The sequence below is a fragment of the Neopsephotus bourkii genome, unplaced genomic scaffold, assembly GCF_033783945.1.
Source record: "Neopsephotus bourkii isolate Nb327-2 ecotype Australia unplaced genomic scaffold, CSIRO-AGI_Nbou_v1 NB_1821, whole genome shotgun sequence".
Lineage (NCBI taxonomy): Eukaryota > Metazoa > Chordata > Aves > Psittaciformes > Psittacidae > Neopsephotus > Neopsephotus bourkii.
The window spans coordinates 1,203,010-1,218,486 of NW_026902294.1; the positions used below are offsets into that span (position 1 = coordinate 1,203,010).

Consider the following 15,477-nt stretch of genomic DNA (forward strand, 5'->3'; position numbering starts at 1 on the left):
CCCATTCCATCCTCCCCAGGAGGATTCCTGCCCCGCTTTTGTGCACACATCACCGAGGAGGAGATGGAAAGAGGAGGATGCTGCAGACGGGTGCTGGAAGCAGTTGCCATAGGGACAGTATCTCGGAGTGGCAGCTCGGGATTCATTTGCAATCCCGGCCTCTTCTCCTTCCCTTTTCTCCCTTTGGGCATCCCTGTCAGGATCCTGATTCAGGAGCTCTGACAGGGTCAAATCCCACCTGCACGGGGGGAACATCGGGTGGGTGTAGGAGGAAAGTGCTGGATGCTGGAGAACATCAGGATGGGTGGATGGGTGGATGGGTGGAAGAATGGATGGATGATGGATGGATGATTGATGGATGGGAAACACGCTCAGACAGCTCCCAAAAAGCACTAAACCCTGATAAAAGTGAGGGGCTGCACTGGTCCCCTGCTTGCCCCATAGGGTGGAAAAGCATCCCCTGACCCATCCCTGCACAGGAAGAACCCTGCCCCTGCCATGTGGAATCAATCCATAGCTGAAGCAGGAGCACACTGATAACTCTTCTGCTGCAGACATATTTATGTGCTTTATTATGGGTGCCACGAGGAGCAGTTTCCTCCCGTCCTTGCCTGGCCCCTCAGGGCTGTTTCGCTGATCCTGTTCCTTGCTCAGGGAAGCCATGGGCTGGTTTTGCTGCCTTTGCCACGGCCCCATCCCGAGCAGGGATTGAGTTTCCCGGACATCGCCGGAGATTCCTTTGCTCGGTCCTTATAAGGAGCCAGAGATTCCTCCCAGGCGCTGCCCTGGATCCCCCCCCTGCAGCCCCGGTGATGGATTGTGCTGGGAAGACAGCTAAGGAGAGGAAAAGGGAAAGGGAGGGAAGCCGGGAGCGTCGGGCTGGGGATTAGCAAGTGAAAAAGGGAGCGGGGGGCATGGAGAAATCACAGGCACGGATGTCAAGGAGTGTAACTGAAACCAGATTGGGACACTTGGACACTAATGGGAATTGGGGGGTTGGGAGTTTCAGGAATCGGCATCACCATCATGGAATGGTTTGGGTTGAAGGGACCTTAAAGCTCAGCCACCTCCAACCCCTGCCACAGGCAAGGGCACCTCCACTACAGCAGGAAGCCCCAAGCCCCGTCCAACCTGGCCCTGGGGATGCTGGATCCCTCCTACCCCCGAGCTGTGCCTCTGGGATGCTCTGGGTCCCCCCCAGGCAGGTGCCCAGCAGTGATTTTATGCCTTGTCCACACCACGAGGGTGCCTGGGGCCAAACCCAAGGGAAATCTGTGCTCAGGAGCCCCCAGAGAGCACTGGGGTGGCCCCAATCCATGGGGTCCCTGAGCCCTTCAGTCCCCCCCACTGCAGTGCTGAGAGCTCATCCTTCCCTCACCCACCTGCACCAGCATCGCCGGCATCAGCAGGATGGGGCTGTGGTTTGATCCTGACCCAGCGCTGGAACGGTGTCATCTCCTGCCCCCAGCCAGGAGAGCAGCACCTGGATGCTGTGGTCAAGCCAAACCTCATCCCTATGGGAATAACAGCCCCATGCCCACGGGAATAACTGAGCCGATCCCCATGGGAATAACTGAGCCCCATGCCCATGGGAATAACTGAGCCGATCCCCATGGGAATAACTGAGCCGATTCCCAAGGGGAATAACTGAGCCCCATGCCCAACGGGAATAACTGAGCCCCATGCCCATGGGAATAACTGAGCCGATCCCCATGGGAATAACTGAGCCGATCCCCATGGGAATAACTCCCCGCAGAGCACTGACACTGATTTCCCAGTGCACCCCCATCCGTCCCAGGCTGCATCCGAAGCGCGGCACAGGGAGGATGAGGGTTAGGGCAAGCCTGGAGCAGGGGCAAGGGGGAGGCACCAGCATCAGCCCCTCCCTGGCCCTGCATGGAGGGCGCAGCTCTCCCTGGGCTGCGGTGGGTGCGCGGCCGCTCGGTGCTCCCTGCACAGAGGCAGCGCTCAGCAGCGCTCCAGGGGTGGCTGCAGCCGGAGCTGCTCTCCCCATCCCTCCCTGCGAGCGCAGAGGGGAGGCTCTGGAGCGGGCAGAGGAGCCCGCAGAGGATGGGAGCGAGGAGCGAGCTCTGCTGCACAGGAGCCGCGAAAGCTTTCGGTGCCTGAATCCCATTGATTGTAAGGAGAACCTGAGGCCCAAGGACCGCGGGAGCCTCGGCTCCCTGCTCGCTGGATGTGGCTCTTGCCAAGGGGCCCGAGGTGCAAGGCTCGAGCCGATTGTTCCCTCCCCTTTTCCATTGAAGCAAGGCAATAAATGGCCTGAAAGGTGCCTGAGTGCCACCAATTGACCTCCGCTCCCCAAGGAGAGCCCTGGCTGCTCCTTTGTTCCACGCAGCTTCTCTTCTCCAGGCTGAGCAGCCCCAAGGTTCTCAGCCTGGCTCCATACGGGAGCTGCTCCAGCCCCGGAGCATCCTCATGGACTTGCTCCAGCAGCTCCATGTCCTTACACTGAGGACCCCAGCCCTGCTCACAGTGCCCCAGGGGCGGTCCCACAACAGCTTCTCCCAGCACAACACGGGCAGGACAAGGTCCCCTTTGCTTTCCCTGGAGCAGCCGGGCTCTGCCACACACCAGGCCCCATTCCCTGCTCCCAAACCAGTCCCAGTCCATGGTCATGGCGTCCCTTTTGCTCCCGCCAGGCTTTTCCTTGCAGCCCCTTATTTATGCTCTGAGGCCTGGCTGTGAGAAGCCGGGATGATACTTTCCCTGTGTGTGTTATTTATTCATAGGTATTTATAGCTTCCCATTACACTGTCACTGCTTCGTTACCTGTGCTTTTCAGTAACATCAATAACAAGTTTGAGGGCAGGAGCACTGAGTGTCCAACTGATGCCATTGCTGGGGGTCTGATGGGAGGAGAAGGGAAAAGCATCGCCTGGGTTTGCTCCATCACCTTTGGAAGAGCTGGATGAGCCTGAAGAAAGGTAACCCCAGGGGTTCTGTGTGCTCTGTGCTTCCTGCAATGCTTCCCCAAGCTGGAATTGAGCTTTTCCTAACTCAACCTTCCCTTTTTGGGGAGGAAATGCCAATATGCGGCTGTACCTGCCCCAGGCACTGCTGCTGCTGGGGCGCCGGGAGCCCCTCTGCTGTGCCAGCCCCTGCAGCATCACCCGGGCACAGCAGAGAGGGACCAGCAGCAATGCCAGGACCCAGCTTTCATGGAATCCCGGCCTGGTTTGGGTTGGAAGGGGCCCAAAGAGAAGGGGGAGCGGCTGCACCGGGGCACACGGAGCCGGTCGCAGGGCGATGCAGCTCTCGGTTGAACTTAGGGGCTGCAATACAGCAGAGCGCTGCCGCCTCCCAGCAGCAGCCTGAGGGATGCTCCCCCAGCAAGCAAAGCCCTGGAGCCTTTGGTTTTAATTCCGAGAGGTGACAGCAGACTTCCAGAGGCTCTTTGTCATCCCGTGGAGCCGGGGAAGGGCCGCAACCTTTCTGGGACAGGAAAAGGGGAATGTAATGAAAAGCTCTCCTAAGTCCCTCCACCAAAGGAGCCGCAGAGGGTTAGGATGGGAGCAGAAGTTTCCACTTACCTCCCCTGGCCGCCAGCCCAGCTGCCTGCAGATGCAGCCCAGCTGAGCTGCCTCCATCCACCAGGACCGGGCTCTTCCCCCACGGTGCCATCGAGCGCCGGTGCTCAGGGATGGAGCTCAGGGACCACTTGCGCCAAGCCCTGGGTCTGCAGCCCGAGCATCCCTCGGAGCCGCATCCCAGAGCCCTGCAGGGATTGCCAAGGGAAGCAGCTGGGTTTGCCACTTGCAAAGGCAAATGAACGGCGGGAGACCCGAGCTGCTCCCCCCGCTGTGCCCGGCCCCACCATATGTCTGCAGGCAGCTCTGCTCCGCTTCCATTCATCCCTGTGTTAAATGGAGAGTGGATGCTTGGCTTGTCACTTCCCTCCCTGCCCGTCCGAGCTGCGGGTGGGCATCCCCTGCTCCACAGCTCGTCCTGCTCCGTCCCCACCTGGGCCCAGCACGGCTTTCTGGCTGCCAAACCCATCGCCATGTGGCTCCCACATGTGTTCCCGTGTCTCCGTGCCGCAGAACAAACGGCAGCGTTGGCTTCGCCTTAATCCCATTGAAAGACAAGGCTGCAGACAAGGGACTTCCCTTAAAGCCCTTCCAGGCTGCCCGGAGGAGCAGCGAGAGCCGGCCAGGAGCAGCTCATGCTCCTCCGGAGGTCGATAATTTGCTTTCCAAGAGGCATTCCAGCAGAGCTCTGCACAGTCCCGGGCACTTGGATGTGACCTAAGGGGGGAGCTCAGAACTCTCGGAGCTGTGGGGTTCCCATGGTCACAGTGGTGGGAAACCTGGACGTGAGCATCACTATGGGGAATGCCAGCAGCACCTGCAGAGCCCGGAGGGGTGAGGAAATGCAGGACACGAGGCCAGATCCCCTGTGCAGGGGACAAAGGTGGTGAGTGAGGAATCTCTCCCCCATCCCAGCTGCAGGAGCCACCCCAAGGGCCGGTGATGGCGCCTCTGGGCCATTTTCAGCTGCTCACCCTCACCAGTGCCACCAGAAAGCCCACTTCACCTTTCCAGTGAGCCCCACAAAGAGCATCGTAGCTCCAACCCCTGCCACGGGCAGGGACCCCTTCCACTGGAGCAGCTTGCTCCAAGCCCCTGTGTCCAACCTGGCCTTGAGCACTGCCAGGGATGGGGCAGCCACAGCTTCTCTGGGCACCCTGTGCCAGCGCCTCAGCACCCTCACAGGGAAGAGCTTCTGCCTAAGAGCTCAGCTCAGGCTCCCCTCGGGCAGGTTCAAGCCATTCCCCCTGCCCTGTCCCTGCATCCCTTGTCCAAAGCCCTCTCCAGGTTTCCTGCAGGGATGGGGACAGATGGATCCCGGCACGGGCAGAGCACAGGAGGGGCATGGACGCAGATGGACGGGCGTGAATAATTGAGGGGCTGGACAGAGGCCGAGCCCCCAAATCCCTCCGTGGGAGAGCAGCGGGGCTGGGGGGGTCTGGGCTTTGTGTGCCGCCGGCGGAGGCTGCTGGCTCGGGCGCTCGCCGCGATGCTCCAGGGGCGGAGATGAGGAGGAGGAGGAGGAGGAGGAGGGGGAGGGACTTGCAGCGCTTTTCTGGCTGCCGCCGAGGCAGCGGGCGGCAGAGCGAGGGCAGCCGGGCCAAGCACCGGCTCTCGGGGGTCACCGGCCCCGCCGCCATGGCCGGGCTCCTGCCGCTGCTGCCGCTGCTGCTGCTCCCGGCGGTGAGTGCGGGGCCGGGGGGATGCGGGCGGGGTCCGGAGGGATGCGGGGTCCCCGCGGGTCCCACATGGACCGGGATGGAGAGAGCCGGGAGGGAGCGCGGAGAGGGGGTCCCGGGGGTAACGGGCGGAGCGCGTCTGGGTGCGGAGGGAGAGAGCCCGGGGATGGGGTGAGGCGGGGATGGGGGACCCCAGGGGTGGCTCGGGCCCCTCTGGTCCCGCTGCACCGCGCTGTCAGCCCCTTCACACAGGGGAAAAGGGTGACAAGAGCCCGCAGGCAGTCAGCAATGGAGCGGGGGGGAAGCCGCCCACCCCCCGATGCCTTCATCTCCTGCCATCCCAAAGTCCCCCTGGACTTCCCCAGCTCCAAATTCGCTGCCCAAAGCAAAGGGCGAGACCTTGCTCCCGAGGTGCGAGCCCCTGGGATGGGCACAGCGAGCGCCAGGGATACAACTCAAGAGGACGGGGGCCAGGAGGGAAGAAAGAGCCCGGAGCCGGGTGGGCGCACGGGGATGGACCCAAGTACCGGGGGGGGGGGGGGGGGAAGGATTTGATGGGGTCCCAGAGGTCTCGTTCGGCAGCCGGACACCTTCCGGGCAGGATATTAAAGCCGGGGCTGTAGCAGTTTCGTGCAGAGACTGAGGAGAGCAGCGGTGTTTGAGGCTCCTGCCCCCGCACGGGCATGGGACCAGGCTCCCCAGGGACATTTAACGGCGATGGGCGGGGGGCAGGAAAGGCAGGAGCTGTCCCAGCCGTGTGGATTCAAGTGATCCCACCCCAGGGAATGACCCATCTCGGGCAGCCCCTGGCTTTGGTGTCCCCCGGATCTCTGCAGCCACCTCCCCGGGTCAGCACCCGCTGCTTTGGGCTGGATCCGTCCCTTGGGGCTGGATCCATTCCCCCATTACAGCTGCCGGGGGTGCACGGGGGGAGCCCAGCCGCTGCCCCCAGCCCGCAGCCGGGCAGGTCCAGATGTGCACCCGCAGCTGCGGCCACCCCAGCCCCCGGCACCCCTGTGTTCGTTGCCCTTTACCTGCGGCGTTTGCCTGGGGCAGGCAGAGCCCCCGCAGTGCCCCCGCTCAGATGCGGCTTTTCGCTGCTGCCCGAAGTTTGGGGCTTGCTCGGAGCCGGGGTTTGGCCTCTCCCAGGCGGGGAGCTCCAGCCAAGAGAGGCAGCGCCCGCCTGCCAGGCTCGGGGGCAGTTCGGATCCAGGCTTGCCGCTGGGCCCATCTCCAGCTGGAGCATCCCCTCCCTGCTCCCCTGCGAAGCGCTCTTCCGTGCCAGGTCTCTGGAGCGAACGGTGCCCAATTCCCACCTCGCTTCGCTTCCTCCGAGGCCACCTCCTCACCGGCAGCGCCTGTTCGGACACACAAACCCACCGACACGACTCCAAAAGCAATTAAAAGCTTACAGAGGTGTCGCCTGCACCTTCCATCCGTGCCCCCCTCCTTGGTCCAGCTGTCAAAATGCTTTATGGTGTTAATACCTGCGGCTTTGTCAACGGGAGTTGTGTTAATAACATGCACATTTCAGCGGGCTAATGCAGACCATGTGCCCCTCTTCTGAGTGTTAATCTTTATGGGGCTTTCAGTGCTCAAGAGGGAGAGCTGAAAGGGAAACGCAGGCAGAGAGGGGGGGATGCAGCACCTGGGGCTGGAAGTTGTTTGCTACAGCATTTAGGGGCGCAGATGGGGGGGGGGGGGGAAGGCGCTGGCAGTGCCATGGGGAGGGGACCTGCGGCCACAGGGGTCTCTGGGGTCAGCTAATGGGGGCCCGGGTGTCACACAGAGGAAGCAGCGCTGCCAGGTCCCATCCCCATGGGTGCAATGGAGCTGCCGGCAGCTGCCTGCAGCGTGGGAGAGCGGCTGCTGCCGGCCCAGCCTTCCCCAGCTCTATCTATAGCCGGCACATTCGGCTGCTGCCCCAGCCACGGCGAGGGGGAGAGGGGGTCAAACCGCGGCCCAAACAAGCCGGGGCTGGAGCAGCGGGAGGAGCTCCAGGAGCTCTGCTGGCCCCCAGCAGAGGGGTGCATCCAACCCGCTGCGAGTCAGCCCCTTCGGCACCCCCAACCCATGGCCCGGTATCATTGGGGGTGCTGGGAAGCCCCCTGCACACCGAGCCCTCCTCTGCCAAGCTGGGGCCCGGTGCCAGCGCTGGCTGCCAGGCTGGGCAGGGAGGAGAGCACCCGCTCTCTAGCGCAGGGTAATTGGAGCACTTTGTCATTCAGATGCCTATAATTGGCGCTCCATTGTCTCCGCCGGGCCGGATGCTGCCGGATGATGCGCAGCGAGTTCATAACGCCGCATTGTGCAGGGCTGACGAGGCATCCAGATGCACGGGGAGGGGGAGCTCCCCCGACCGCCCGCTCAGTTCTTCCCCCCCCCCCCAAATCAGGCTTAGTTGGAGGCCAAAGGCATGGTCCGAGCCTGGACCACACCTCAGTGCGAGTAGAGGGTGCAAAAGGAGCCCTGGCAGAGGCTGGGTCACCCACGAGCATCTCGGCAGCCCTGCACCCAGGCAGAGATGCTTCGTGCACCACACAGCCATGGCCAAGAGGGGTTTGGGGAGCAAACATCCTGTAAATGCACCCCGCTCCCCAGGCTGCAATGGGCATCTGCGGGGTGGCTCTGACCCCATGGCTCGTGGCACATTTATTGCTTCCATATGTTAGAGCAGGTTTGGGAAGCAGATACACTTACTTCCATTAGACAGTAATGTTGCTGAAGCTCTCGGTGCTCCCTTCGAAGTCTTCATTCCCACCATGGGGTCCGAGTTCTGGTCCTTACGTGCAGCGAGAGCCACCCAAGGTCTCCAAACCCTTCACTGCTGCAGGGGCTGTAGGCAGTGCCCTGACTTCCCTCAGGCTGGCAGGGGCTGAGCCCTGCAGGATGGCAAAGCAGCCTTAAAGAGAAGAACAAACAATGGTGTAACCATGCAGAAAAGCCCTTATTCCCCCCTCCCAAAATACCTGCCTATGGCGGCAAGGGCTTTCCTGAGCTCCCTCCAGCTCCAGAGCTGAGCAGGCTCCACACAGGGAAGTCGTTTCTGTGTTTAATGGGAGCTCCCTTTGCCCCTCACTTGGGATATCCCTCAAAGCCTGGATGAGGGCCCCTTCCCCGCCTGCCCCTGCAGGGAAGGCCCCATGGCAGGGGTCACCTCCTGGCTCTGTTTGCTCCGGCAGGGACCCGCCTGGGGCTCCAAGGAGAGGTGCTTCACCAAGATGTACACGGCGAGCGGGGAGTGCTGCAGAGCCTGCAACCTGGGCGAAGGGGTGGTGCAGCCCTGCGGGGTCAACCAGACCGTCTGCGAGCCCTGCCTGGACAGTGAGTACCTGCTCCCCTCCGCATGGAGCCGCAGCGGGGCCAGCACCAGGGCCAGGGGTACTCGGGTCTCCCCAAGAGCATCCTTCCCTCCTGGGATCATTGCCTGGGCATGGGCCATGCTGTTCGTACAGCCCATACATGGCTCGGCTCTACCCTGTGCCTCCCATCTCTGCACAGACACCAGCGTTACCCCTAGCATTTCCCCAAAGCATCTGCCCTGCTCATCCCAGCTTTCCTTGTTTTGGGACCCATTGGTCCCAGGCACCTTTCCAAATCCCCCTTCCAGCTCCTCTCTCCTCCTGAGGGCTCCCAGCCCAAGTTGTGTTGCCCTCCCCACACTGTGCTGGTCCCGCATCCATCCATGGGATGTCTTTCATTGAGCCACCTGTATTATTTCCCCTTTTAAAGCCTTGAAAGGCTGCAACCTAAAAGCAAGTTTGAGAGAGAAGCAGCAAATCACAAAGATCCCCCAGAGAGAAGGGAACAGTTTTCTCCTGGCCAGCTCCAGGCACATTGCCTGTATCAAATGCTCCATAAATGTCTGTTGGAGATGTGTGCTGGAGACCTGCTTAAATGCTTACAGATGAAGTGGTCCAGCTATTACTGTTTAAACAATGCCATGATAGGTATAAGCAATCTGCCCTTCACATTTACTGCTGCAAAGCCTTTGAAGGCCTAAGGACAAGTATTTGGAGGGAGAGCCAAGCCCAGATTGTGCTGGGGATGTGATGTGAGAGGGGGAATGGACAGAGCATGGCTTGGGCAGAGCAACGAGGAGGCAAAGTGCAGGGAGGAGCAGAATAAGCAGAGCAGTGTCAGGGCAGTGCTAAAAATACCTCTGCTTTCCTGCACAATCGATAGGCAGAGCTCACGTCCCTGTGCTGGCTGCAGGATGAATCCCACCGGCCGCAGGCTCCGGGATGCTCCAAGGATAACGCTGTGGTACACGGTGGGATCCCTCCTGGGCTGCAGCAGCCTCCAGCCCCTCCATCCATCCACTGTGCTGTCCATCCCCATGAGCCCTTCCTATAGGAAGCCTGGCAGGGTGTCAGGCTCCAGCTTCCAGAGCTGGAAAGCCAGGGAGTCACTTTGCATCCCTAGGGATGCTCAAACGAGCCCACTTCCCATTAGCGGCACTTCCAGGCTGGTACATGGCTTATCTCCCCAGTTTCCTTCTGGGAACTGAGGGGATAAAGGGAATGTCTACCCTCCGTGAGGACATGGGTGGACCAGGACCGTGACCTGGGTGCCATCTGGAAGCCCATGGACACAGATACAAGTGCCACTGCTCTGGTTTGCATCCCAGCTCCATGTTGCCCCAGGGCGGTTAACATCAGGCAGCAGCTCTGTTGGGTCAGGAGCTGAGCTGGAAAGTACCAGGACAAAAGGCTCTGCTCCCTCCCTCCATCCCTGCAGGAAGGAGGGCAGACGGGAGCAAACTGCAGCCATGAGGCCTCCCAGCATCGCACAGACAGAGAGCAGAGCCCCAGGGCTTCATTATCCTGCTTAGCTCGGCTGCTGCTGGACCAGCAAGGCTGAGTGCTCCGCGCAGCTCCCAGTCCCCGTCTCCACCTGCATCCCACAGCCCTGCCACCATGGGAGCACCTCTGTGGGATCCCCCTCCCTTACCTGCACAGCACTGGGGGCTCACCCCGGGGCAGCATCTGGCCTCCATCACCCTGGAAAGCAGCAGCACCCAGTAGGGAACCAAACCCACTCAGTGCCTTAGAGGAAGGGAGCAGCAGAGAGGCTGGGAAGCCCCAGGCAGAGTTACCCCCCCCACAAACCCTCCTGCTTTATCCTGCCCCAGCTGCGGTCTCCTGCAGTTATTAATGCAGCGTGGATTAATCCCCAGAGCTGGGAGCTTCTGGGTGCGGGTGCCCATGGGGTGACTCACGGGTGCGTGTGCTGCAGGAAGGGGAATGCTCCCCGAGCTCCTCTCTGGGCCAAGAGTGGGATTTTGGGGTGGGAAGAGGAGGAAACCTTCAAACCCCATCACTGGTCACTGCTGGGTTAGGGTTAGGGTTAGGGGACGGGGTCTCCTGGCCCTGGGGTTGTGCTGGATGCTGCGGGCGCTGGGCAGGCGCAGACAGTCCCTGCCTTGGCAAAGCCTCCTGCCTGCCAGGCGTGAGCCAGGGAGGAATGTGGGCATCCCCGCCCGCACCTCGGGCTGCTCCCAGCTCTCCCGCTGGAGCCCTTCCCATTGAGCAGCCAAAGAGTTGAGCAAACCCCTGCTATCCCCAAGGCACTGCCAGAGCCAAAGGCTCCGGTGGCCAGAGGGGATGGTCCCTGCAGGAGCCCGCTGGCCACTTGCTTCAGTTGATCTCTCCCCTCCCCTTGCCAGCCCTGATGGCTGCCTCATGGTTTATTGATGCCCTCGCCAGCTCCATCGCTGCGGGTGAAGGGAGGGAGGGAGCGAGGGGGCCCTGCTGGAATCTCGGCTGTAATTGCTCGGCTCAGATACCTCGGCTGCCACGGAAAATGTGCCCACTCAGCTCCGGGCCTTTCCTGGCCACTTCCCTGCTCTAATGGTGCCTATCAATAATTCACAGTAATGCGAAGGATTAGCTCAGGTTAATGGGAGCAGAGCGTGCCCCAGTGCTGTCTGCCTCTGCTCGCTTGGCCGGGCCGTGGGGCAGGCAGAGCATCCCAAGGCAGGGACCCCTTCCACTGCAGCAGGGTGCTCCAACCTGGCCTTGAGCACTGCCAGGGATGGGGCAGCCACAGCTTCTCTGGGCACCCTGTGCCAGCGCCTCAGCACCCTCACAGGGAAGAGCTTCTGCCTAAGAGCTCAGCTCAGTCTCCCCTCGGGCAGGTTCAAGCCATTCCCCTTGGCCTGTCCCTACAGGCCCTTGTCCCAAGCCCCTCTCCAGGTTTCCTGCAGCCCCTTTAGGCACTGGAGCTGCTCTCAGGTCTCTCCTTCAGGAGCCTTCTCTTCTCCTCTGGCCTGAAGGAGGAGGAAAAGGCACAAACCCATCTCCATGGCCCAGCACCATGTGGGGATGGGACTCAGCCCCTGCCAGGACCGAAGGGGCCGCAGGGATGGGGATGGGGATGGGGATGCGGTGCTCACCTCCCGCCCCGCTCCGCTCCCTGCCAGGTGTCACCTACTCGGACACGGTGAGTGCCACGGAGCCGTGCAAGCCCTGCACGCAGTGCGTGGGGCTGCAGAGCATGTCCGCGCCCTGCGTGGAGTCGGACGATGCCGTGTGCCGCTGCGCCTACGGCTACTTCCAGGACGAGGCGAGCGGGAGCTGCCGGGAGTGCCGCGTGTGCGAGGTGGGCTTTGGCCTCATGTTCCCCTGCAAGGACTCGCAGGACACGGTGTGCGAGGAGTGCCCCGAGGGCACCTTCTCCAGCGAAGCCAACTTCGTGGACCCCTGCCTGCCCTGCACCACCTGCGAGGAGAACGAGGTGATGGTGAAGGAGTGCACGGCTGTCTCGGATGCTGAATGCAGAGGTAACGCCGCCTTCCCCATGGCAGAGGGCAAAGCAGGGCTCACCGGGGCTCCTGCCTCAGTTTCCCTTTGCACCACAGCCATGGGGACACAGGGTTTGAAGGGAGGACCCCAGCGTCTCGCTGAGATTCCAGCCCTCTGGCACTGCAGTGTGGAGCATCCTACCGAGGCAGCACTTACCAGAGCCATCGTTTCCCTTGTCAATGCTCAACCCCAGGGTCTGCCCAGCGCTCTCCAGGGTATTCCTTGGCTGAGCTCCTGGCAGGATGCTGCTGCTGCAGGTGCAGGCCCTCTGCCGGGTGCCTTTTGGTGTCCGGGAGCAGTGAATGGAGGGGAGAAGCTCACCAAACCCAGAGGCTGTGCTCAGCGCTCCTTGAGCCTTATGTTTCCAATGGGAATGAACAGCCCGGGAGGGGTTTGGTGTCCAGGGGCAGGGGCAGAGCATCCCCCCCAGCCCCCCTTGGCAGCAGCAGCGCCGTTCCCAGCCGCACTGAAAAGCGCTTTGTGCCGGGTGCTGCTGGTGCCCAGCGCGGGGGCAGCCGGCGCGGCTCCCTCGGGAGGGTCGAGTAAATGGAGGCACAAGTCAAGGAGCACAGGGCCAGCTTTGTGAGCTGGCAGCGGGGCCCTGCGGCAGCGCCGGCCCCAAAGGGCAGCAGGGTCTGGCTGCAGGCCCCGGCAGGGCAGGATGCCACCATGGCACCCGCTCCATCCCGGGCACCGCAAGCCCTTGGAGAGGGGTTTGGGAAGGAGCCAGCGCCCAGGGAGGGGTTCCCCAGGGCGAGATGGGACGTGTCCACTCCCAGGCGGGGCTGGGATGGAAGGGGGGGGTGTGGCTGCAGGCTGGGGTGGGAAAGGGGCAAACCCAGGCTCTGGAGCTGTTGGGTTGCTTTGCACAGGGCCTGGTGCAGATGGGAAAGGGGGTAGAGGCAGCTGGAACTGATGCTTGGGGCTTTGGTACCAGCAATGGGAGCCCAGGGCTCAACGTGCAGGTTGCACGCGGTGGGAAGAGCTGCAGGGCTTGAGCAAACCCAGTGTTGGAGGAGCAGAGCTCACAAAGCCATGGCCATGGCCAGGCACCACCATTCAGGGCAGGGGACAGCTTCCACTTGTGCTGGGGACAAGGGGATGGGCAGAGCTGGTACCTCCGCAAGCCCCATGGCCTTTGGAGAAGGTCCATGGCTGCACGGCTGATTCTCCTCTCCTCTTCTTTCTCTTCTCTCTTCTCTTCCTCTCCTCTCCTCTCCCTCCAGACCTGCACCCACGCTGGACAACGCACACCCCATCCCTAGCAGGCTCCGCCAGCCCCGAGCCCATCACCAGGGACCCCTTCAACACCGAGGTGGTGCCCAGCACCCTGGCAGACATCGTCACCACCATCATGGGCAGCTCCCAGCCTGTCCTGAGCCGCGGCACCGCCGACAACCTCATCCCCGTCTACTGCTCCATCCTGGCAGCCGTGGTGGTGGGGCTGGTGGCTTACATCGCTTTCAAAAGGTAGAGGAGCAAGGCAGCACCGTGGGGCCGTGGCAGAGGAGTTGGGTAGGGGGGAACAGGCTGTGCCCCCCCCCGAGGTCCTGCAGCCAGAGATGGGGCCAAAGCAGAGGGAGGTGACCAGACTGGGGGTAGGAGGTGGGCTCCCAATCAGGCAGTTGAGGGGTGAAAGAGGGAGATGGCAGCAGGGTGGGGGTGCAGGGAGGGAGCCCTCATTGCATCCTGCCCCTGTCAGGCCCCTGCACGCTGCGGCGGCCGTCATGGCCCATCAGCATCAGCAGCGCATCCCTGGGCAAGCCAGGGCTGGTCCAGCGGCTCCCCGGGGGCTGGAGACACCCCAAAGGTCCCCCAGGCAGCCCCGGGCTCTGGCAGCGCAGCTGCATTCTTGCAGCAGATCCGTGCGGAAGGAACCCTGCCCTGGTCCCCTGCAAAGCTCAGCGCCCTCAGACACTGACCCGAGCTGCTCCCAGCACCGCTGAGCTGCGGGAGGAGCGCTCCCCCCCTGGGCCGAGCCAGCAAAGGGGCTCCCAGCCCGGGGCCCTGCCCCTGTCACCGCCGCTGCCCTCCTGCAGGTGGAACAACTGCAAACAGAACAAGCAAGGGGCCAACAACCGCCCCGTGAACCAGACGCCTTCGCCCGAGGGGGAGAAGCTGCACAGCGACAGCGGGATCTCGGTGGACAGCCAGAGCCTGCACGACCAGCAGCCGCCCGGCCAGAGCACCCAGGGGCCAGGTAGGGCGAGCTGGGGGCTGCGGGGTGGGCGAGGGACCCCTGGGATGGGCTTGATGCTGCTGCACTGAGTGGGTGAAGGGCTCGGGGTGCTGGTCAGCGTGACCCAGCAATGTGCACCTACAGCCCAGAGCCTGCACCCCCAGAGCGTGAGCAGCAGTTAAAGGGAGGAGATTCCTCCCCTGGTGCGCTCTGGGGAGACCTGAGAGCAGCTCCGGTGCCTAAAGGGGCTCCAGGAGCCCTGGAGAGGGGCTTTGGGCGAGGGATGGAGGGGCAGGACAAGGGGAACGGCTTGAACCTGCCCGAGACGGGATCTTCCACCCCAAACCGTTCCGTCCCGCTGTGCCTCGCCCTCCGCAGCGCCCAAGGGAGACGGGAGCCTCTACGCCAGCCTCCCCCCCGGCAAGCAGGAGGAGGTGGAGAAGCTGCTGGGCAGCTCTGCAGAGGAGACGTGGCGGCAGCTGGCGGGGGAGCTGGGCTACAAGGAGGACCTCATAGACTCCTTCACGCGGGAGGAGAGCCCGGCGCGGGCGCTCCTGGCCCATTGGTCCTCCAAGGACACGGCCACGCTGGATGCGCTGCTCGCGGCCCTGCGCAGGATCCAGCGCGGGGACATCGCCGAGAGCCTCCACAGCGACTCCACCGCCACCTCCCCCGTCTGAGGGGCGGCCCCGCGGGGTCCCCTTCCCCCTGCCCCTCCCCGGCCCCCGGAGCCCCCGAGGGGAGCGTGGGGAGGAAGCGGGGGCTCCCCGGGCCCCCCCAGCTCACAGCCCTCTATGCACTGAGCTCCTGCTTCCAGTATCGCCCCCTCCCGCCGCCGTCTGCCCCCGGCAGCCCGTGAGCAGTTGGATGCGGGGCTCAGTCCTGAGCAGCACCCGCAGCCCCTCTGCCCCCCGAGCATCCTCTGCAGCCCGGCGGGGCTGCGCAGGCACAGGAACCTCTCCTGTCCCCCCCATCAGACCCTTCCCCTTCCTCCCTGAGCCTCCAGTTCTTCTCTTCCTCCAGCCCTTCCTCCTTGTCCCCCTCCACCGCTACCCCCGCTCCTCCCCAGCACCCTGAAATCCGGCGGCTCTCCCAAACCGCAGGGAGAGCTGGAGCTGCTGTACCAGGATTTGGGAAGGGGTTGGTCCTCTGGCACCACGGTGCGGGCTGGGGGAAAGGACTCAGCTTCCAGCAGCCCAGCCTACACTGTGAACTGTGGGGGGCACGGCTCCGTGGGGCTGCCACTGAGCTCCACTCACGCTCCA

General features: G+C 63.0%; 1 protein-coding gene across 1 annotated transcript; it reads left to right on the top strand.

The window, feature by feature from the left end:
• The first annotated feature begins 5,077 nt into the window (after window positions 1-5,077).
• Window positions 5,078-14,927, top strand: NGFR (nerve growth factor receptor). Its single transcript, XM_061343093.1, has 6 exons — window positions 5,078-5,231; window positions 8,410-8,551; window positions 11,652-12,011; window positions 13,260-13,503; window positions 14,073-14,233; window positions 14,591-14,927. Exons 1-6 carry the CDS (start codon window positions 5,187-5,189, stop codon window positions 14,890-14,892), a joined length of 1,254 nt encoding a protein of 417 aa, XP_061199077.1. The 5' UTR covers window positions 5,078-5,186; the 3' UTR covers window positions 14,893-14,927.
• Window positions 14,928-15,477: the final 550 nt, after the last annotated feature.